This window comes from Bison bison, unplaced genomic scaffold (assembly GCF_000754665.1).
Source record: "Bison bison bison isolate TAMUID 2011002044 unplaced genomic scaffold, Bison_UMD1.0 scf7180017864323, whole genome shotgun sequence".
NCBI lineage: Eukaryota > Metazoa > Chordata > Mammalia > Artiodactyla > Bovidae > Bison > Bison bison.
Window position 1 is genome coordinate 2722830 of NW_011494895.1, and position 24623 is coordinate 2747452.

Genomic DNA, 24623 nt, shown 5'->3' on the forward strand with positions numbered 1-24623 from the left:
AATTCTGAAATGTTACAGCAGCTGCTTAAAAAACCTACTCTGTAATTTCATGCTGCAAACATGTACATTATATAGGAAACTGCCACACATCTAAAAAAACACAAAACTCCTAAAATTTTGCCACTCACCTTTTGTGAATCAGAGCCATGCAGTAAGCAAACTGCCCAAATTCCTTCTCCATTTCTGCTCACCCTCCAGATTCTTTCTTTATCATTTGCTTTCCCCATCTTGGGACTTTCATGTTCACCGTGGCCAGTTCTGCCCATTCGTTCTTGGCGCGTGTTCAGTGAGCCCGTTACGTGCCAGCGGGAACTGCTCTGGGTGCTGAGGGTGGAGCAGGGGCAGCAGGGACCCCGCGCCCTGCCTGGCTCGCTGCTTTGACAGACAGTTCAGCACGAGGCAGTCCCTGGCCCCCCAGCATCTCCGGCTCTGGGGACCTTTGTCATCTGTGCCCTGGGTGGCTCCTTGCACAGGTGTGTCTGTTCCCAGGCTGCAGGAGAAAGCCCGTCTCACTCATTTTGTGTTTCTTGTAACTTCTCTGGGGGCTGACATACAACTAGTTCTATATATATTTTGTCTGAATCTTAGCCACCTCATGGACTGTACACCACGAGGCTCCTCTGTCCACGGCGGTTCTCCAGGCAAGAATACTGGAGTGAGTTGCCATGCCCTCCTCCAGGGGATCTTCCCGACCCAGGGATCGAACCCAGGTCTCCTGCATTGCAGGAGGATTCTTTTACCAGCAGAGCTACCAGGAAAGCCAAAAGGCTTATAGCCCCTCCCCCAAAATTAATTTATGAATTTAGCGTATCTTTTTTTTGCTTTAGAGGTTTACAGAACAGCTAAATAAGCCATCAGTTTAAGAACAAACGCTGCCTTTGTGAAACTCCCTGACCCCTGCTGAGGTGCCTGCCTGCATCAGTGCTGGGGCTCCTGGCAGCCCCGGGGTGCCTGCTTCTCCAGCTGGCAGGAGCCCAGGGTGTCTGCTCCTGCCCACCACAACCTCTGTCGTTACCTCGGGCCTGCAGGCTCTCGGACCCTCACCCATTTCCTCCGAATGTGAAGGCTGGGTGCCCTGGAAGGGGTTGCAATGACACTCAGTAACCCAAACAACATCCAGATAAATAAACGCAGTCCTTACAGGAAGCAAGCTGGTCAAGAGGCAGAGCTGCCCGATGGGGGTGGCCCTAAAGCCTCAGGCTGAGCCTCCTTGCTCTTCTTTCTACAGTGACTATGCTTCACCCATCATTGAGTGAATCTCTCCATTGTGGGGCCCTGTGTATGGATGTAGAAAGCTAAATAAGACAGGCCTCAGGCCTCATTCTGGGTGACGCAGGTTACAGATGTGAGGGTGTGTGTGCACACACGTGTCCGAGTGCGTGTGTGCTCCTGCGGAGGATCGCGTTGTGGTTAAGGTCGTCTCTCCCCGACTGGTGGGAACTGTCAGGGCTGGTCTCCTGTTGGTAGAGACCCCTTTCCAAGGCTCCGAGAGTCACAGCAGAGCAGCGGGGGGACACCACAGCCCAAGAAGGGCTGGACCTGGGTCGGGGCGGCTTGCCCACCACAGCCCCAAGGGCTGGACCCTGGGACAGCCCAGTCCAGCCCTCCATCCCTTCCAGTCCAGGATGGTGAACCTCACCAGTGTTCTCTTAGCAGAAAGGTTTTCTCAACAAGGGGTTAGGCAGCCATCAAGCCAAATCACCATCTTGGCCAGCGCTCACCAAGTTCGGAGAGGACGAGAGCCACCCGTCCTGCCCTGGGCTGGGAATGAAGCCTGCCGTGGCCCAGGCACCCCATTGAGTCCTGTCCCTTCTGTCTCAGCTCTAACCCGCTCTCTCTCCCTGCAGGACATCGATGGGCAGGCGCTGCTGTTGCTGACACTCCCCACGGTGCAGGAGTGCATGGAGCTGAAGCTGGGTCCCGCCATCAAGCTCTGCCACCAGATTGAGCGGGTCAAGGTGGCCTTCTACGCCCAGTACGCCAACTGACCCCGCCCGCCCCCAGGCTGCCCGCCGGCCCGGCGAATGCCGCGTCTTGGGTCTCAGGAGGTTTCCCGGACTGAAACTTCCGTTTTCAAACCCAGACGTGTGTGATGGTGCGTCCAACAGGTGTCCACACAAGGGCCTCCTCCACCCACCAGCCTGCTCGACGTTTCCGTGTTTGCAGAGCACCCGAGCCCACAGCAGTGGCCCTGCAGGGTGTGAGTTACTGCTCACACCCCACGGGTGTGGACCTGCATCTCTATAGACCACACCCCGTCTTTCTCCCGCCCCAAACCAGGCAGCTTCCCAAGCCAAGGCCCATGCTTCAGAAACCCAGGCGCAGGTGATGTCTTTTCCGCCGGGAGCCGGGAGGAGGTCTCCGGTGACTCCACTGTCGTACCCCAAGTGCCTCCATAGGTGCTGCTTTCAGGTCGCCGTGCGCGGCTGTCGCCACCACGTGTTTGGTCTGGTGGCGGCTCATTTCTCACGCGCGGCTCTGGGCGATGTTTTGGATGACAGCGGAACAGGGACTCCGCCTGTTGGGCAGTGAAGGAAGAAGGAGCATGTCACGGTGGGGCGGTGGGCGTCCAGGGAGCCTTCAGGGAGGAGGCATGCTTGCCATCCTATATGGAACCTTCAAGGTCCCCCACGTTCTGAATAACTGCGACCACATGGGAGAGGGGCATCTTGCCTTGTGCATTGAAGGCAGAGCTTCGTTCCGGAGAGCAAGGCCGGGGGAAACGGGGGCAAGCTGCTGACACACCGGCTCCTCCCCTGAGAGGGATCACTGCCCCGGGTCTCCCTGGGAGGTCCCCTCTGAGCCCCAGCTTGGTCACCCCCGCAGAGGCATGCGTGCCCCTGGGTCAGCCAGGGACTGACCCCGTCATCTGGGCTGACGTTGAATCACCCTGGACCTCCTTCCGGTAAAGCGACAGGTGTGAACTCTTATGATATGGCAGGGACATGGGTCCCCTTGTCCCCAGCCTGCTCCTGCTGTCAGATGAGAGTCTGGATTGGCCAGAATGAGACAAAGAGAGTGACCGTGTAATGCCTGCAGCCCACCCTGCCTCTGGTTTACTTAGGATGTCCCTTGGCAGTTTTCATTAAGTGGGTCTCGTCGTTTATAGAAAGATCATGACTCCAGGAGCCAGCTGGTCTCTGGAACCAGGCACTTGTCCACATGCACCCTGCAAGGAGCTGTTATATTTTTTTCAGTCCCAAACGGACCATTGTCTTCTGTGCTGGTTGTTGCTCAAATGCCTTTTTAAACTTGTGTGCGGAAGCTCAGCCTCCACGTTGCCCAGGAGAAGCAGGGGTGCACAGCCTTCTCTTCCTTTATTACCTTGACCTTTTCTCTTTGATGAGAGTGTCAACAGTTCCAGGAATAACGTCCTGGGTGGGCTGATGAGCTGCTTACATTTCTGCAACATCATGAAGGCCCGGCATCCTGTCAGATCTTGAGAGGCTCAATCACGGAGGCTAAACTTTTGTTGTCATCTGTCACCATTACTGATGAAAAGGGGAAACACGCATTTAGTGGTTGAGGCTGTCGTCTCCCCCATGACTGAGCCTAAGGCAGGTTTAAACATTTGGCGGTGGACTTGCCTGGGCACCTCAGCCGGGAGCCCCATCTTCTCGGCCCACGAACACGGGCAGTTCCATGGGGAGTCAGGCCTGGCCTGTGGTTTGATTTTTCTTCTCTGAGCTCAAGTTTCCACCCCTTCTCTGTTCTTCACCTCTTGTCTCCTCAGCCGTGGGGCTTTTGTCCAGCTCTGTCGGCCGCTTGAGAAGGGCCTCCTTGTAAGGTCTTGGGTGTTTTCCTGCCTCGGACACGCTTGTGATCCTCACTGTGGCCTTTTCTAGCTGAGCTCTTCCCATTGCACATGGGGTGCAAATGAAGGAGGGGACACTCTTTCAAATGAGTGTCACCTTCTCGTGCCCTCCCTGAACGGCACTGGGGTGGGTTGCTCTGGAGTAAGGTGCTCTCTGGTGCCCATGGCAGGGGTAAGCCCTGGAGCCCACCCAGAGGCCTCCCACCTGGCAGCCGAGGAAGACACCCTGCTGGCACTGGGGATGCGGCCTCTTCCCGAGGGGCCAGGTGCGCAGAGCCTGCCTCGTCCTCGGTCTCTTTGAGAGCTCAGTGCTGTCAACCCGCGTGCCTGGTGAGGTGCTGGCTGTGCCAGGCCAGGGCAGGTTCAGCTGCAGCTTGGGGCCATCGGGGCACTCTCAGCCCGCCCTGCTAGGAGCCGGAAGACTCTTCAGGGTCAAGAAGATGTTTTTTTGGTTCTGAGTGCTGCCCACGCCCCCTCCGGCTCGATTCTCTGGGAAGTCCCTGCTGGCTCTTTGCCCCTTCAAGTCAGCAGGACTTGAGCTTCAGAGTGTCACGTGGCGTTCATGTCTCTGTAGGGTTCACCGCTCACCAGCTCCCGTCTCAGAGAAACGGCCAGTTTTCAAGGGACGTTTGCCTGTTGTGACTGTGTCATTACTGTGTTTTTGTCCCTTGTGGCGGGAAGAGTTCATCTCACATCTGTAGCTGCCAGCGAACCACGGCCCCTAGGATAAACGCTTGTTGGTTGAAGTGCTCCACAGCGATGCCCCCACCCCTCCTCATCCCCAGATGCTGCCATCTCCCTGCGGTCTCCCAGAAGACGCTTTGGGACCAGAGTCCTCTCCTGTGTGCGCCACACTGCTTGGTCCCGTCAGGAACCGCCTGAGATGAGACGCTCCAGTCTGTGCAGTGTACCACCTCATCTCGAAGGCTGAGAGTCCATCACTCAGTCCCACCCTAAAGCTAAGGACGCTTCCGTCAACCTCTGACCTCTTGACTGTTTGTGTCCTGTGTTAGGAAAATCTCTTATCCACAAAAATGTAAACCTAGAAAGAGTAAGGAAGGCATGACCCCCATTTACAGAAGAACTCATTTTTTGCTTACCAAAAAAAAAGCAAAAACCCAGTTTCCTTCACCACAAAGTTGCATAGTATGGAGAAATCCGTCACTTATAAAATTAGGTTCATTTGATCAAAGTTTGACTCACAGTTTGTGCTGTACAGCTGTTAGGTTGCCTTGTTTTATTTGATCATATTTGAACCATGATTGCCTGTGTTTGATCTGTTTCTCAATGAATTAGAATGACTCAGACCTTTCACACTGGCCCCTCTGGCCCACACGACAGTCTCTGGAAGGTTGGTTTTAATCAGCCTTTGAAGGTTGGTCTCAGTTTCCTTAATTTGTGTCCGAGAATCTGGAGTGTTGTTATCAGGCGAGTTCTGAGACTTGCTTTTTATCTCAAACCAAATGTCCCTCTCTAAGGACGTCTCTCCCTTCATTTTGGAAGCATTAGAAGTTTCATACTTCTTTTGTCAAACACCCATTTGTGTTTATTTCTGTAGATAAAACTGTAGAAACAGTTGCGTTAAATAGAGTCTTTGTGGCTTGAGCACTGCTGTTGCTCTTTTGGTGAATCTGGGCTCCAAGTCCTGCTCTATCCTTTGTCTTTAGAAAACTGAGACCAAAGGTACAGTTTTTTGAAGGGAAAACTAGTAAATTTTCAGGTATCTAGTTTTTAAGGAAAAAACAGTTGTTAGGGAGACATACATACGGTTTATGAAATAACTAAGTAGCAAGAGAAGCTCCATTGGCAACGATTACAGTGTCGTGATTCTTTTTCTTCCCTCTCTTGTTCTTTTCCGTTTAAGACTTCTCTGGAAATTGCTTTACTCCTTCCAGCTGGGTTGAGTTTTCACATTGGGCATTTATGTTGGGCAATTCTCATAGCTTTTATCACTAGGGTTGATTTGAGGATCCTGAACCCAAGGCAACAGTATCCATCTGTGCTATTTTTGACCCACTGAATTCACCTAAAAATTCTTAAGTGCTGACACGGTGCTGCCTTGGGTTTTGGTTAAGAAAAGCGTCTCTGATTTAGAGGGTCGGTAATAACACAGTCTCTTGAGCGGCAGACTTTCTGTCTTACTGGTTTTATTTTAAAAATGGCTAGGATTGGGTACCAGTGAGGACCAGTAGGTCAATAGCTGCATCGCCAGACAGATCGGGTGCTTCATGTGGACCCGATGTGTTGAAGAAAAAGTTCTAATCAGCATTTGCTGAAAATCACTTTACAGTGGGAGATTGAAAACAAAAAATGTTTTAAATGACAGAAAAAAAAAAGATCATCTCATTTGTTGTTCAGAATGGGAGCCTGCATGAGGTCTAGAAGCATAAACTACCCCTAGTCGTGACCGTCGAAAGCTGTTTTACTGCTCTGCATTCCGGTTTGAATAGTTTGTATTGGAACTTGATTCATATCTTGTGTCTGTTTTGGTGCATAGAAGAGAAAAGTTGGTGGTGTTTTTACTTTTGAAATTTGCAGGACAAAAGGGCATGTCATTGATTTGCTGTAAGATTATATTCTGTATATATGTTTTCATGTAAATAAATGAAAATCTATATCAGAGTTATATTTTAATTTTTATTCTAAATGAAAAAAAAAACCCTTTTTACTTGAAAAAATTGTAAGCCACATTGTTAATAAAGTAAGAATAAATTCTATGGTTTTGTTTGTGTCTTTATCTGGAAAGTTACTAAATATTATTTTTAAGGTTTGAGTTAAGATTATCTCATGTTCTATTTCCCACCATGCACTGAAGCAAATGTTTATAGGGTTTTAGTAACCGTGGCTCTCAAAATCCTACTTTTCAAGGTCACCTGCTTGTTCTGGATATTTTTACTCAGGAACTTATGTTAATTCTTTTTATTAAAACATTATATCCTCACACGATCGTCTCCAGCCTTCCCATTTTCCACTGTTTCGGTTATTTTATGATCACCTCGTGCGTTAGTAGGAACGCTGCTTTATGACCATGAGAGTGATAAGTAAGCAGCTAGGTTTAAATTTTTCACTGCCCTTCAGTGACACAAATAGGTACAAGCATCCAGATTGGAAGAAGAAGAGATTTTTGCACAGATCCTGGGGTCTCTGTCTCCAGGTTAGAATGTCCCTTCTCCTCCCCTACCACTGCCTGGGCAGCATCACTGAGGGATACATAAGGTGAGGGGACGAGAGACCTTTAGGGAACAGAGGTGGGGGAGTGCCGAGCAATTCCTGCTTCCGACCACAAACTGTCTCCAGCATCTTGTTGTTTAATTGCTTAGTCATGTCCGACTCTTTGCAACCCCACGAACTGCAGCATGCGAGGCTTCCCTGTCCTTCGTTATCTCCCGGAGTTTGTTCAGACTCATGTCTTTGATGTACTCCTTTCCCAATTTTGAATCAGTCCATTGTTCCATGTCCAGTTCTAACTGTTCAGCATCTTTGCTTTACATGTATTCTTTTAGCCTGCTGGCAATCAAATTCTGCATATAGAATTTTTTTATTTTGCTTTTAATTATGGGAGCTTTTGCTCTTAGTAAAGATTTAATAGCATATGGTTCATTTCCCCAAAATTCTAGCAGCATCTAGGTCAGGATTATATGGCTGAGTACAAACAATTGCATTTCTATTTGTGATTTAGATGTTTGATGACAAGCTTACAGATCAAATATATAATAAGGGAAGCCAAACACTTTTCCAGATGTCTAAACTGAATGAATTAATGCAAAAAAAAAATGTGCATTTTCCTCCATTTTGCCACCAAAAGCCTACTTCTAATTCATCACCATGTCACACTGCTGTTCACAACTCCCAGTCTGCTAGAAGCTGTTTTCCCTTTGAACTGGTTTTTGGTGCTGCTACTATTTTATTCCAAGTCCTAGTGGTAAAGAACTCGCCTGCCAATGCAGGAGGTGTAAGAGACTGAGATCCCTGGGTTGAGAAGTTCCCCTGGAGTAGGAAATAGTAACTCACCCCGGTATTGTGGCCTGGAGAATCCCTTGGACAGTCCATAGGATCGCACAGAGTCGGACATGACTCAAGCAACTCAGCATACATGCCCGTGGGACAGTATCCTGCCTAAGGAGGATGCAAAGACTACATTAAAAATACTGTTTATATGGACTTGACCTTGAGTGACTGCAGGATGAAGACTGGATGTTTAATGGCGGGTGGAAAAAATACCGCATCAAGATAACGCCCCTCCCCAGGTTCGGTTCCTCCGCTTCTCCCAGGCTTGCTGTCCCATGTGGATAAACCCAGCCTCTGCTGCTGCTGCTGTACCAGTTGTCGTGGCTGCCTCTGGGGTGAGGGTTGTCATGATGGCAAGCCCTCTGGTGCTCAGGGTCCATTGCCCCAGACCCATCAAAGCTTTCATTCCTGGACCCAGCTGAAGTGCGGGGACGGGGACTGGGGCTGCTTCAGATGATGGAACCTGGACGTGCTCAGAGTTCAGGTTCACGGGCGAATGGTGGTCCATAAGAGACAGGACGTAGCCAGCAAGGAGACTCCCCTCCCGCCCTCCCCCAGGTGGACTTTGCCGCATCTGGTGGTCTAGGGACATCCCTCGTGTCTGAACAACGACCCCTGCTCTCATGAGACCATGGCCAGCTCCGTAATGCACGAATCTGCACCGAGTTTTTTTCCTTCCCGCAGTTTGGGAATCCACCCATAAAGCCTCAGTTTGTAAGCTTATCTTCCGGATCTGTTTTCTAGGGAACAAGCCTGAGACAGGAGGCAGCTATTATTACACTTGCACAACCAATGTGCAAATAATAAAGACAAAATATGCTCCTATAATCCAGCCCAGGCAGCCTACCAGCCTGGTGTAATTGGGACTGTTCGTAACATGAACCCTCTCGGAATGACTTTACGACATGGGTTGAAAGTTTAAATTGAAAATGTTCTTTCTGGTTATTAAAGTAATATGTGTGCATTAAACAAAATTTGGAAAATAAAGGACAGTTATTAAATTGCCCTGTTATCTCACTCTGTCCAATTACCAGTTTATCGTGTTTCCATGTGTATTTATAACACAATCTTGAAACCCAGTTGTTCATACCATTTAGAAAACTCCCACAAGCTATTATTTTGTAATCATGTTCTCTGGGGGTGGAGTTAAATATCTTATCTAGCTGATATTTTTAATGTTTTGATAAATGTTTAAATAATTCAACATAGCAAATGTTTTTGTACCATCCACCCAGCTTCTAGAATTACTACCATTTTGCCATATCTGCTTCAGATTTATGTATTTTATAAAATCCTACGGATAGAGTTGAAAGCCCCTTTATCACCTCTGTTTCCCTCTCATATCCCAGAAGTAACCACAATTCCAATTTTTGCATTCCTGGGCACAGTGTTTTTCTTATTACTGCACATTAATATGGCCATAGTCATGCACACCACTGCTTTGTGAGTTTTCAACACTTTAGTGTTATCATGCTTCTTGCATCCTATTGCAATTTACTTTTTGTCCACTGTTACATTTATGAAATGTGTGTGTGTTAATATATCTAATTCATTTTCAGTGTGTCATAAATTCCACTGGCTATATGGTGATTAGCTTATCCTTTCTCCTATTGGTGAACATTTACATTCTCAGTTCTTTTGCTGTCTCCAAGAATTCTGCCATGAAGCTTTCATACAATTCTTCTTATGCACACATGTCGCAGAGTCTCTAAAGAATGGCTCCAAAACTAAAGTGGATGAGAGCTTTCCTTGCTCCAAGTCCTTATCTGTACCTGGGAGGGTTTCATTCTTGCCCATCTGATGAGTTTGGAAATAGTTTCAATTGGCATAGCTCAGTTCATTACTAGTGGTTAACTAGTAAAGTTGGACATCCTTCCATATGCTTATTGGCCAGTTCAGTCGCTCAGTTGCGTCCAATTCTTTGCAACCCCATGGACTCCAGCACGCCAGGCTTCCCTGTCCATCACCAACTCCTGGAGCTTACTCAAACTCATGTCCATTGAATCGGTGATGCCATCCAACCATCTCATCCTCTGTCGTCCCCTCTCCTCCTGCCTTCAATCTTTCCCAGCATCAGGGTCTTTTCCAGTGGGTCAGTTCTTCGCATCAGGTGGCCAAAGTATTGGAGTTTCAGCTTCAGCATCAGTCCTCCCAATGAATATTCAGGACTGATTTCCTTTAGGATTGCTTATTGGCCATTTATGTTTTTTCTTTTGTGAATGCCTGCTTACCACCTGCACCCGGTGGCTCTCCCTCTCCCTCCTTCCCTCCTCTCTCTGATTTATTCTACAAAGGTTTTAAAAAGTAACTTCATAATGTTAACCCTGTATCAATTCCCTGTGTTGCAAGTGCCTTCTTCCACCCCATTTTTGTTCTTTTCCTTCCTTTTGTCCTTGGCGATCCAGGAAGGTTTTAATCTAAATGCCCTTCTTTCTATCACACCTTTCTTTCATGATTCTTACTTTTATTCTCTTAAAGACATTAAGGTGGTTCCTTTTTAAAGTTAGTATGTTTTCCTTTTTCCAATCTCCTTTTGGGGTGGGGCTTGGTATGTCCAGTGTTATCCAAACACTCTTGCCCTATGAGAGTTTTCTGTGCTGCGCATCCTCACTCGTGCTTGGCTATGTTTTTAATAATCGCCAGTCTGATGGGTGTGGAAACGGAATGGTGATGCGAACAGTAAGGTAGTTAAATTATCCTTTTCTAACTGCCCGGGAACTTATGCTTTCTCCACTCACCTGCCACACCCCCTGGGTCATAGTTCAAGTTTACAGGTATGTGTCTTTACCTTTTCTGGTCAGTGGAGATCTTCATCTTATTTTGAGTTCAGCCAGGATTTTCTGTAAAGAATCCGCCTGCACTGCAGGAGACGTGGATTTGCTCCCCAGGTTGGGAAGATTCGCTGGAGGAGGGCATGGTGACCCACACCAGTATTCTTGCCTGGAGAATCCCATGAACAGAGGAGCCTGGTGGGCTATAGTCCATGGGGTCACAAAGAGTCAGACATGACTGAAGCGACAACTGAGGCATGCACAATTTTCTATTTTATCTGTCTTTTGTTCTATATTTTGAACAGAGGGTGTGTGTTCAAGTTTTAACTTCCAGAGCCATCTTGACTAAAACTTTGTCTAATATCACCTTTCAAAAAAATTCTTCCAAGCAGCAGGTGGTATTAGAGCATGTTCTGAGAAGGAAGCTAATTTTTGCATTATTCAGACTATTTAGAAATGAGAGCTTTAGCCCATATGAAAATTCATATGGGGTTCATTTAAGTTACAATTCCCAAAACACTCAGCTAGTTGACATTTCTAAATGTCTCTTCTGCATAGTTTAGCTCCTAGTAAAACCCCAGTTTGCTACAAATCATTTGAAAAAACTGCTTTACATGTTATCCCCTGTGACTTTTTTGTCATAAATCCCTGTGGCTGAAAGATGTGAAACTGAAGTGGTGTTAAATCCAAGAGTATTCTGTTCTGTTCTAGACCACACGCTAATAGTGCTTTTATTTGCCACAATTTGAGCAAAGCGATCTCCTCTCTCACTGTTGGCATAAAGGATTAAGTATGGACATGGTCAAATACAGCTGTTGGTGTTACCTGATACCTATTAACTGATCAACCTGAGACAGAGTATCCTTAATATGTAAATAGGCTGATTGATGCTGTCCCAACAATTCATGTGAATGAGCAGAAATGGAAACATTTTATGATATATTGAACCATATATGAAGCTAATCACTCATGAGAAATTTAAGAAGACATGAATTCATGTAACAAAAATATTCCATACCTACTAAGTGGATGTACTGTGCTTAGCCCATTAGGAAAAAGAACAGCCCTGTGTTAGTTGCTCTTTAAAGGGCAGAAGCCACCTAAACAGTGGGTAGACCACATCCGGAAATCCCTGTCAAGGAAAACGGAGCTGATGTGTGTACAATGGGGGTTTAGGCTGAATCTAAGGAGAGAAGCGATATTTATACTACTCCCAGATTCCTGTACAAGGTCCTAGTGTTTCTTTCTTTTTTTTTTTTTTTAGGTCCTAGTGTTTCTTACTAGCTGCAAAGTGGGATTGAAACTCTAATGCCCACAGGGTCAGCAGAACAGAAGACTCCAAGGAGCTGGTGGGCAGCTGGGAACCAGAGCAGGGCATCTGTCCTCTTAGCTGCAGAAGCTGGAGACCAGTGGCTGCCTTATCTTCTCTTTTTCCCAGGGGAACCAGAAATCCAGAGTTTTACATGAAATCTTAAATTGTTCGAGGCTGGCATTAAATTCAAATGCTTTCAGAATCATGATGCCCCATAAATCATAGACTTCTAGGTCTCCTGAACTTTGACCTCTGTATTGTCAACATTGTGAAGTCGTGGTTTGTACTGGAGATCCTTCTTTGAGGCCAGGAGGGGACCAACCATTCCAGTTTGCCTGGGATGGAGGAATGTCTAGGCAACTGTCCTGGGTAGACTGGGACAGCTGATTCCTGGTAGTCAGTCTGGACGTAACTCCAAACAGGAAGTCCTGGTGACCACAGGGATCATGTCTTTCATCTCCTACCTCTGAAAATAATCATTTACCATATGTTATCTTCTAATTGCTTCCAGTGGGAGGCTGAGCCTATAGCTTCCTCCCCCCTCCCCATGTCTGGAAGTAGAAGTTAATATTCTTAATCATTATGAGTCTAATTTTTTCTTCTATAAATAAAGATGTGGAGCCAAATCTCAAACTATTGTAAAGATTAAGAGATTATCTGTATAAATGTTTGAAAATAAAATGTTAGATAACATTTTCCTACTTATAACAGCTTTGCTGCTGCTAAGTTGCTTCAGTCGTGTCCGACTCTGTGCGACCCCATAGACAGCAGCCCACCAGGCTCCCCCGTCCCTGGGATTCTCCAGGCAAGAACACTGGAGTGGGTTGCTATTTCCTTCTCCAATGCATGATAGTGAAAAGTGAGAGTGAAGTCGCTCAGTTGTGTCCGACTCCTAGCGACCCCATGGACTACAGCCCACCAGGCCCCTCCGTCCATGGGATTTTCCAGGCAGGAGTACTGGAGTGGGGTGCCATCGCCTGTGCCTTCTCCGTATATCAGCTTTACATATACATATATGTGTAGATGTTGTTGTTTAGTCACTCAGTCATGTCTGACTCTTTTGCAACCTCATGGACTATAGCCTGTGAAGTTCCTCTGTCCATGGTGTTTCCCAGGCAAGAACATTGGAGAAGGTTGCCATTTCCTTCTCCAGAGGATCTTCTCGACCCAGGGATCAAACCTGCATCTCCTGCATTGGCAGACGGATTCTTTACCACTGAGTCACCAGGGAAGCCCATGTATAGATATTAAACAGAAATAAATTCAAGACGAATTAAACATTGGAATGCTAAGGTAATGAATGTGTACCAAAATAGGAGATTTTTGGCTCAACTGTCTGCAGACCTATCACAGAGTGTGTGTGTGTGCACATGTGTGTGTTTGTTAAGAATTAACACACTCCATGTATATCATTTTAAAATAGAAATATAATTGTCATCTTTCCAGACAACAAAAATTGTCACAGTTTTGCAATCCCAAGAGTAAATTACGTTAATTCCCTAACCCCTCCTCCTCAACCTCCCCCTGCTCCTGGCATCACCAATGTACTTTCTGACTCTATGAACTTGGCTATTCTAGGTACCTCGTATAAGTGGAATAAAACTATATTTGTCTGCACCTAATGTGTATTATTATTGGAGAAGGAAATGGCAACCCACTCCAGTGTTCTTGCCTGGAGAATCCCAGGGACAGCGGAGCCTGGTGGCCTGCCATCTGTGGGGTCGCACAGAGTCAGACACAACTGAAGTGACTTAGCAGCAGCAATGTGTATTATAATGAATTTTAAGGTTATTTTAATCTATCTCCTACAAACAGATTGTACCTTAAATAGTATGTTTTACATTATTTAACTTTCATCACAATAAAAAAATACATTTAAAAAAGTGTAAATCACACTATGGCAATTTGTTTCATGTTTTTCAGATTTTTAAAATGCAAATATCAATTAATATTCATTGACTAAATACATGAGTCAAGATCTTTAATAAGTTATCTTCTTTTCTAATAAAGATTTGTAAAGATTTTTTTAAGGTGGATCATTTTTAAAGTCTTTATTGAATTTGTTATAATATCGCTTCTGTTTTATATTTTGGTTGTTTGGCCACAAGGCATGTGGGATCTTATCTCCCCAACCAGAGGTCGAACCCACACCCTCTGCACTGGCAGGCAAACTCTTGCACCATGAATTATCTTCTTGAATCATCAAGATTGTTTGAGGTGAATACTGTTTTTCACCCACTTCAGTTCAGTTCAGTTCAGTCACTCAGTCGTGTCCGACTCTTTGCGACCCCATGAATCGCAGCCTGCCAGGCCTCCCTGTCCATCACCAACTCCCGGAGTTCACTCAGACTCACGTCCATTGAGTCAGTGATGCCATCCAGCCATCTCATCCTCTGTCGTCCCCTTCTCCTCCTGCCCCCAATCCCTCCCAGCATCAGAGTCTTTTCCAATGAGTCAACTCTTTGCATGAGGTGGCCAAAGTACTGAAGTTTCACCCACTTACACCTGAGGAATATGGGGTTTAGGAGATGAACTTGACCGTGATGAGGAATACTAAGTGCCAGAGTATCAGGATGTAGAACTTGAGTCTCTGAAGTCCAGAATGCTCTTACTCTTCCACGAGTCATGAGCTAGGGGAACACGAGGTTGTGTGAGAATCAATAAACAGACTCTTGCAGAGATATGTTATCACCCCATTTTCAGGCTGATCAAACTGTGTTGGGAGGCATATAGTGAACTGAATACAACCCAGCCTACGTCTAGCCTAAAATACCAGTCACATCTACCAGTGGTCTTAAAATCAGCATAAACACACTTAATTTAGTCTAGCATTAGGGTCCTCAGGAGCGAGGATGAGTGAGAGGGAAGGAGAAGGTTCTGTGAGTGAAGATTTGTGGAGCAGACTCTGGTGCCAGGTGCGTGGTATTTATCACATCATCCAGTTCTGACAACAACAGTGTGAAACCTGCCACCTGGGCTGTGCTTGCCTCCTCTGTGTTCGCCAGAACCCTGGGCTTAGTTTGATCCACAGCGTTTCAAATTCTGGCTCCTGACTCATCTCCCGCACCGGACTAGGAATTTCCTGAAGGTGGATGCTGTATCTTTTTCCTTGTCAAAGAAATCTCCAGATCCCAGCACATTGTCTGTCCCCCATAATGCTACAAAAATGTAAATTAATCACTCGTTGGGTACTGTCCCATTTGGAAAATGGAGTTCAGCTAACCTAGAGGGTTTTAAAAGTTAGAGAAATGAGACGATCATGTACATGAAAGAGCTGGAAAATAACCCAAGATATTTTATAGTCCAATGCTTAATTTTGTGGTGTACAAGCTCTGAGAAGCCAAGACTTCAAATGCTGGAAGGATTGTCATGGGCTGAGACTAAACTTGGAAAGACTTACTTCTTTATTCATTTATTCAGTATGTTACAAATGCTTGTGATATATGGTAAACTCATTTGAGTATAAACATTAACATAATCCTCAACCCCAAGGCATGTACATTCTAATGGAAAAACTGGATATAAAATGATCGATAAGATAGTCTTCTAATGTCTAGTTCAGTATAATTGTAATAAAAACATGTTGTTCAGTTGCTCAGTCACGTCCAGCTCTGCAACTCCATGGACTGCAGCACGCTAGGTCTCCCTGTTCATTATTTATAAAAAAATAAAAACATTGGGGGCCATTTTCACTTTTCAAAGGCCAATTCTGATTGTTTGTTTTATTTAAAAAACAATTTTTAATACCACTCACATGAGCCTCTGAAGTAATTGAATATGTTTAAGTTTTCCCAGTCTGTTTGAAATTGCATATCTTATACGGATGGCAATGCAGTCCTCCTGGGTCCTAAGATATTAGGACCCAGAGTTTGAACAAATATAATATCATTATCATCAATGACATCATCATATCATCTTCAACAACATCAGTGACATCATAGGGACATCTATCAAGCATTCCCATGTGCCAGATTCTGTGCTGACTTCTTGTTGGCTGAAGGATGATGGGCACACAGTATCAGCCCATTAAGATGGAAATATAAAATATTTACAAGCAGAGAGGACTGAGAACACATCATCTCCTGAAGTCTTAATCTATGGTTTAGATCAGGCATCAGTAGACTGTGTGCTCTGGTCACTGTTTAACAAGGGAAGGAAGGCCTGCCCTGAGTGGGGTCCACAGACTTACTGCTCTGGGCCCCTAAAAGCTATGTGACCACGTGATAGGGTGACAATGGAAGCTCTTCAGCCTGGGGGACCCACTGGAGACGAGCAATTGAATCAGCTCTTCCTCTGCTGAGTTAACTCAACCACCTAGAGCCAGGATTTCTGTCTAAGGACTCCAGTAAGCCTCCAGACCAGCTAATCTCACCCCAGGGCATTGTAGGGATTATCTCATCTCACAGCCTTGTGAGGCATTCTCTATTATTATGTCCATTTTACAGATGGTAAACTGAGACTTAGAGAAACTAAGTTGGTTTACAGTCATCAGCCAGTAACTGACAGGTCAGGACTTGAGTTCAGCTCTCAAGCTCTTTCACTGGCCCTCAGTGATACACTGGCATATAGATTCAGTCTAATAGAGTGCTTCTCCATTTGTATATATTCATATTTTTATTATATCCTATATATTGTACAGTGCCTAGGCAAAGTGTTGAACTCAGGAAAATTACTTTATAACAACTCTAGTGGGCAGGAGAAATAAAGTTAACTAAAGCTCGTGGTTAAGCAGAGAAAATCTGTGTTCTTTGAAGAACTGAGAGCTTAAACATACCTGAAAAAATCCTTAAAGGATCCAACCAATCAGCAACTCACAAGATCACAGAAAAGAGTATTTTCATCACCCATCTTTGAGTAGGCTTTCAACCCATACTTACTGACCGGATGGAATCAAACAAACAGACTTTCATGATTGACACGACATGGAACCTAACTGCAAAACCTATTTGAGGAACAAGTTGATGAAAGAAAACAAAACTAAATGGGGTGATGTGAAGGCACTCTCCCGGTGTATGAGCATCTTGGTTTCTGGACTGAAAGGCCCCTGAAGGGAACCTTGTTAAGTGTGGACAACATGCGGGCAAGGGCCAAATGGAATTTCTTTAACTTAATCATTTTGGAAATTGTTTATACAGTTGGTATATGAAATGCTGTGGAAATTGTTTTTGCGTCTTTGCAGGACGGTGACTGCATTCCATCTCCCTATCAATCTCTGTGCATTTGTGATGCGATTGCAACAGAGAGCAAATGTGTAATAACTGCATCACCTCCATCTCTTATTTCAGCATTAAAGGAATATATAAGATGATATTCTTGGAAATGGTATTATTGCAAGATGAAATCCAAAAGTTAAGCTTCAGCGGAGGGGAGAGGAGTGAAGTCAAAGAGTAATGCTGAGCTTGGGTTCCTGAAAAAGGAATTTTCCATGGAAATGCATCCCTCGGAGATTCTTCTGGTGTTCAGGAAGTCAAATTGTCTTATTAAATGGTGCAGAAATGAACAGATTCCAAACAGAGAGAGTAATCTTTGGAGAGTGCACAATAATCTGGCAATATGGAAATTACAAATTATAATATTTTTCCCTTGAGTAAATGAAATATTCAAAAGAACAACTACATAATACAATACAGTCTGTGTAATTCTTTGGTAGCTACAGTTAGCAAGCTATTTTATCATAATTGCGTGCTTCTCAATTGATAATGAATGCACAGAATTAAGTTTAAAATAAACTCATAAAATTTTTTGTAAAGTTACTGTATATAGAACAGGGAGATTTGCCTGGTGCTCCATGACAACCTAGAGGGGTGGGATGAGTGGGAGGTGGGAGGGAGGTTTAAGAAGGAGGGGACATGTGTATACCTATGGCTAATTCATGTTGATGTATTGCAGAAACCAACACAACATTGTAAAGCAATTACCCTCCGATTAAAAATAAATATATTAAAAAATTTTAAAGTTTAGTTTTTACATAAAGCACCATCAGGAAATACCAGAATGCTCTGGCAACCCATCAAATAAATCTTGAAAAATATCTGTGCATTTTTCTTCTGAACACTGCTTTGTTATGGTAACACTGCCTGCGGGCTATGTCACTTCAGTTGTGTCCGACGCTGAGCAGCCCTATGGACTGTAGCCCCACCAGGCTCCTCTGTCCATGGGGTTCTCCAGGCAAGAATACTGGAGTGGGTTGCCACGACTTCCTTCAGGGGATCTTCCCGACCCAGGGTTCCAAGCCACTTCTCTTATGTTTCCTGTACTGGCAAGGGGGTTCTTTACCACCAGCGCTACCTGGGAAGCCCCACGGTAATGCTAACTCTTCTTTATATCAGGACATTTTTCTAATCTGCTTTCAGCCTGTTTTTTCTTTTTCCTTTTATTTTAGTTTTTATTTTATATTGGAGTAGAGTCAATTTACAATGTTGGGTTAGTTTCAGGTGTACAGCAAAGTGATTCAGTTGAACATACACATGTGTCTATTTATTTTCAAATTCTTTTCCCATTTATGTGACTACAGAGTAAAGTTCCCTGTCTATACAGTAGGTCCTTATAGATAATCTATTTTTCAATGTACTTGTATATATATGTTAATCCCAAACTCCTAATTTACCTTTCCCCTATAGGACTTCCCTGGTGGCTCAGATGGCAAAGCGTCTGCCTACAATGCAGGAGACCTGGGTTCGATCCCTGGGTCAGGCAGATCCCCTGGAGAAGGAAATGGCAACCCACTCCAGTATTCTTGCCTGGAGAATCCCATGGATGGAGGAGCCTGGTGGGCTACAGTCCGTGGGGTCGCAAAGAGTCGGACGCGACTGAGCGACTTCACTTTCACTTTCCTTTCACATGTGTGTCATATCTTAGAGTCCACAAGTAAATGATGTCTGGTATTTGTCTTTTGCTGTCCGACTTACCTCACTTGGTATGAAAATCTCTAGGTCCATCCATGTTGCTGCAAATGCAATTATTTCATTCTTTTTAGGGCTGAATAATAGCCCATTGTTTACATATATACTATATCTTTATCCGTTCATCTGTCAGTGGGCATTTAGGTTTCTTCATGTCTTTTCAGCCTATTCTGATACATAGCACTCTTGGTCCTAAAGAAATGGGAAACTTTAATCCTGCCAGAAATAGTTTTACAATCTTGATACGATCTTAATAAGATTATCTCCTCACGCTCTTCTGTGGAATATGATATGGAAATCTGATACTGGTGGGGGCGATAATATTCATTCATTTTATTCATCAAGGCTTTGAGGAGTGTTCTCTGCTTGAAGACCAGGAGCTCCTCTCATGCGGGATACAGTGAGCACAGAGACTTGCCTTGCAGCTGCTAATTTCACCTTCACTGTTACTGCTTCCTGCCACACACCACATGTATTCTTTTTTCTCTGCATCTCCAGTAAGTATCAAGACTATATTATCTTATTGGTGCTCCATCAGTCCTTGCCCACTTTGGGGGTTGATATAAGAGCCCCTGTGTTATTTTTTAACCATCCACAGAAGGGATGACACATTTCCAGTCTTCTCTGACCTAAGGAGCAAACTCTTACCTGCTGTAGCCCAGAATTGCTCAGCAAGAACATGGCTCTGGCATCCTTATTTCCCCAGTTCGAAGTCTTTGAGGCAACTTAAATGGAGAGACCCAGCACAGCTCATTCACTACCCCTGCCATTTTAATTGGATGTTCTTTGACTTAATTTTGTCTCGATGAGAATAAAGCATCGAGAAGCTCTCCCATAAACATGGAGTTGCCTCTGACAGCTTCTGGGAAGGAGCCCCAGGGGGCAGCACGGTGATTTACTATACTAACAGCACTGCAGAACAGCTTTGGCACCAGACGTTTCGAGGGCTTAATTACTGCCTTTAAAATTTAAGCCAGAGTTAGGCACTGAATACTACCCAGCAGAGGAGGAAAAAAAGGCATAATTACAAAGCAAACAAAAGACTTGCAAGATAAAGTTGCTGTTATTCTTTGTTGTAGGTCCTGTGGCAACACCAACCTAAACATCTCATCTTTCTTTCTATGGTTAATTTTTCCATTCCTTGTATGACTTTTATTATCTATACAAAGAGAACTGGCCCCTTTGAATCGAACTGAAGTATTCTATCCACAGGTATTATCAGACTTTTACCCACTCCTTAAAAAAATCAGAATTTTTCTACTCCTTTCAGACAGTCTCTGGCCCAAGATACAAAAATTCCAGTAGTCTCAAAATGTTCATATACTTTATTTTTATAAAATACTTTAATCTTATTATGTGTCATAAATACATTTTAAAACAATCCTGTAATCAACTTATGGAAAATAAGTTGATTATTTCAAGTTATTATTTCATTCAACTTACGGAAAACATTCATCACATAATTGGCAAAGCCATTCCACATTGTGAAATCAATCAGGCAGATCAAAGTATTTGAATTCTTTTCAAGTTATAAATGTGTTCTTGCATGTGTGTGTGTACTAAGCTGCTTCAGTCATGTCAGACTCTTTGCAACCCTAAGGACGGTAACCTGCCTGTAATCTGTCCATGGGATCCTCCAGACAAGAACGCTGGAGTGGGTTGCCATGCCCTCCTTCAGGGGATCTTCCTGACCCAGGGATCGAACCCATGTCTCTTACATCTCCTGCATTGGCAGGCTGGTTCTTTACCACTAGCACCGCCTGGGAAATCCATAAATATGTTCATATACTTTTAATTCTGTGAACCACCCATACCCCCTTTTCTCCCATTGAACTGTTGAAGATATGCTATATTTTTAGGGCCATTCAGAGTTCCAAAGACAAAACACAGAAACAAACCCACCAATAACGCTGTCTTGCTAGCTATTGTAAGAAGAACAGTTTAAGAGATAAAGATTTTCTATAAGTGGAAGGACCTTCTTCAAAATGGGAAATCACTTTTCATTAAGAAGGTGATGGTGTTCGCTTTGGCAGCACATATACTAAAACTGGAATGATACAGAGAAGATTAGCATGGCTCCTGTGCAAGGATGACATGCAAATTCATGAAGCGTTCCAGATTTTTGGAGCAAAATAGAAAGCCCAGAGATAAATCCATGCACCTATGGACAACTTATCTTTGATAAAGGAGGCAAGAATATACAATGGAGAAAAGACAATCTCTTTAACAAGTGGTCCTGCGAAAATTGGTCAACCACTTGTAAAAGAATGAAACTAGAACACTTTCTAACACCATACACAAAAATAAACTCAAAATGGATTAAAGATCTAAATGTAAGACCAGAAACTATAAAACTCCTAGAAGAAAACATAGGCAAAACACTCTCGGACATAAATCACAGCAAGATCCTCTATGACCCATCTCCCAGAGTAATGGAAATAAAAACAAAAATAAACAAATGAAACCTAATTAAACTTAAAAGCTTTTGCACAATGGAGGAAACTATAAGCAAGGTGAAAAGACAGCCTTCAGAATGGAGAAAATACTAGCAAACAAAGCAACTGACAAAGAATTCAAGCTCATGCAGCTCAATTCCAGAAAAATAAATGACCCAATCAAAAAATGGGCCAAAGAACTAAACAGACATTTGGCTAAGAAACACATGAAAAGATGCTCAGCATCACTCATTATCAGAGAAATGCAAATCAAAACCACAATGAGGTACCATTTCACATCAATCAGAATGGCTGCCATCAAAAAGTCTACAAGCAATAAATCCTGGAGAGGGTGTGGAGAAAAGGGAACCCTCTTAACACTGTTGGTGGGAATGCAAGCTAGTATAGTCACTATGGAGAAAAGTGTGGAGATTCCTTAAAAAACTAGAAATAGAACTGCCATATGACCCACTGCTGGGCATACACACTGAGGAAACCAGAATTGAAAGAGACACGTGTACCCCAATGTTCATCGCAGCACTGTTTATAATAGCCAGGACATGGAAGCAACCTGGATGTCCATCGGCAGACAAATGGATAAGAAAGCTGTGGTGCATATACACAATGGAATATTATTCAACTATTAAAAAGAATGCATTTGAATCAGTTCTAATGAGGTGGATGAAACTGGAGCCTATTATACAGAGTGAAGTAAGTTAGAAAGAAAAACACCAATACGGTATATTAACGCATATATATGGAATTTAGAAAGATGGTAACAATGACCCTATATGTGAGACAGCAAAAGAGACACAGATGTAAAGAACAGAGTTTTGGACTCTGTGGGAGAAGGCGAGGGTGGGATGATTTGAGAGAATAGCACTGAAACGTGTATTATCATCTGCGAAATAGATCGCCAGTCCAGGTTCGATGCATGAGACAGGGTGCTCAGGGCTGGTGCACTGGGATGACCCTGAGGGGTGGGATGAGAAGGGAGGTGGCAGGTGGGGTTCAGGATGGGGAACACATGTAAACCCATAGCTGATTCATGTCAATTTATGGCAAAATCCACTACAATATTGTAATTAGCCTCCAATTAAAATAAATTAATTAAAAAATAATAAAATAAATCAATTAAAAAAAAATGAAGGCGATGGATAAGACCTCCTTCAAGTTCTTCACTGGGAAAGGATGCCTCTCATGTTCCGTGCTGTGCTCTGCTGATGGTGCTTTAGAGGCTTTGAGTCTGAGGGCGATATTCTAAACACTGGTGCCAAAGACACAGGCACTGATAGGCCGTGTCTTTGGGAAAGAGGTGGAAAACCTAAGTGAATGTGAGCTGAATTTCAAAGATGCCTAGGAATTCTAAAATCAATTTTGGGCAGACAGATGAAACATATCCAGTCATCTCTGGTGTTCGGGAGCTAAGAGCTCTGTGGAAGAGAAGCCACAGGAGGAAGTTTCGGCTTCCCCTGACCTGCCACACCCCATCCGCCTGAACTCAGCTCCTGCGATCTCCTCTAGCACTGTTGGAGCTGCTCATTATTTGACGTCATTGCCCCTGTCTTTTCTCTGCCTAGCTATCAGATAACAGCTCGAAGGTCATCTCTGCCCACCCACTCCAGGTTAGATTTATTTCACTGACTTCTCCCAGCTGGCCCCAGAGGCCCCCGACTCTGTTTCTTTGGTCCTTCATTAATCTCCCTTGTCACCCTGCAATCTCTCTTCAGCTTCCCTCCCAAGGAGAGTGGATTCTAGAGATCCTGAAAGCTGTCTGGATTTCTGTAGCCACACAGCTTAGCACACGTAGGTGTTCAGCAAATATTTGCTGACAAAAAGAACTCCCCGTCACGGAAACTCATTTACTGTTGACCTAATTTCACGGGTCACTCTTCCACACGTGTAATATCAACTTTCTGGTGTTACAGATATAAGCCTGTCAGAAAACTTGCAGGTCATTTTAAAGTCTGTGTCTGCATACATAGAAAACAAACATATGGATACCTAGACGAAAGCGGGGGTGGGAGGAATTGGGAGATTGGTAGTGACACACACACAGCATCAATGCTGTGTATACAGTTGGTGGGAACTTACCGTACAACACAGAGAACTCTACTCAGTGCTCTGCGGTGACCTGAATGGGAGGGAAATCCAAAAGAGAGGGGGCATGTGTGTATGCATGGTATACGTTATATGTGTAATGATTCATTTTATCATGCAGTAGAAGCTAACACAATACTGTAAAGCAACTATACTCCAATAAAAATTAATTAACAATAAGTAAATAAAAATAAACTTCAAAAAATAAATTGCTAATCCCAGTCAGCTAAATCATAAGAATAAAGCATATTTTCTCCATAAAGAAAAAAAAAATTAACTCTGTGTCTAGTGATGAATGAATGGGGACCTGAAATAAGTCTCTCTTCCCAGAAGATAGCTCAGTTGGTAAAGAATCTGCCTGCAATGCAGGAAACCCCGGTTTGATTCCTGGGTTGGAAAGATCCACTGGAGAAGGGATCGGCAACCCACTCCAGTATTCTTGGGCTTCCGTTCTGGCTCAGCTGGTAAAGAATCCGCCTGCAATGTGGGAGACCTGGGATTGATCGCTGGATTTGGAAGATTGCCCTGGAGAAGGGAAAGGCTCCCCACTCCAGTATTCTGGCCTGGAGAATTCCATGGACTGTATAGTCCGAACAGGACTGAGTGACTTTCACTTCACCAGGAAGATAAAATAAGGAGAAATTGGGTGTGACTAGAGAAGACCATCTCCACTCCTAGTTATGTTAGCATGACATGAAACAGATAATAGTGAAATAATAATGTGGTTGGAAAAGTCGCTGCTGAGGCAGGACCATCACTGAGCAGGGCTTTGAAAAAGGAGAAGAAATGCACTTAGCAGAACGGATGGGGCTGTGTCACCAGCCTCCTCATCAGATTGAATGTCTGAGTTGCATAGCTCTTCGTGGGTTGGGGTCCTTTCTCCCACCAAGTTCTCTGATCCCTGGAGCCGGGATTTGTGTCAAACTTGCCAGGAGCCAGAAATAGTTCAGTGAGATTGTGAAACAGAAGAGTGGATTTTCAAACATAAATAGCAGCGGATGGAATTCACTTTCCATCATGTGTGTGGTAGAGGAGAATGCAATGAAATAGTTTTTCTAAATTCTTGGTATAATTTTTGTTGTTAGTTCATAGGTTTAGATCACGCACGCCTATGTTTCTGGCCAATCAGAAAGCACCGCGGTGAAGGCAACAGGACACAGGTGAGCCCCCATTGGGCCAGTATCTTGGTGCCATCACTACCGGCTGACCTTGAGAATGACACATCACCTCTCTGGACTTTCGTTCTCACACTTGTAGAATGAAGAGCTTCATCTGAATGAT

General features: G+C 44.3%; 1 protein-coding gene across 4 annotated transcripts in view; it reads left to right on the top strand.

Annotated features, from left to right (window-relative positions):
• The window catches only part of SFMBT2 (Scm-like with four mbt domains 2), a 178164-nt gene extending 171635 nt beyond the window's left edge, over nucleotides 1-6529 (top strand). For all 4 annotated transcript variants that reach the window (XM_010853150.1, XM_010853147.1, XM_010853148.1 and 1 more), the window contains exon 21: nucleotides 1848-6529. In XM_010853150.1, coding sequence (XP_010851452.1) covers nucleotides 1848-1988 — 141 coding nt within the window. In that variant the 3' untranslated portion in view covers nucleotides 1989-6529. The remainder of the gene's footprint in view (nucleotides 1-1847) is intronic.
• Nucleotides 6530-24623: the final 18094 nt, after the last annotated feature.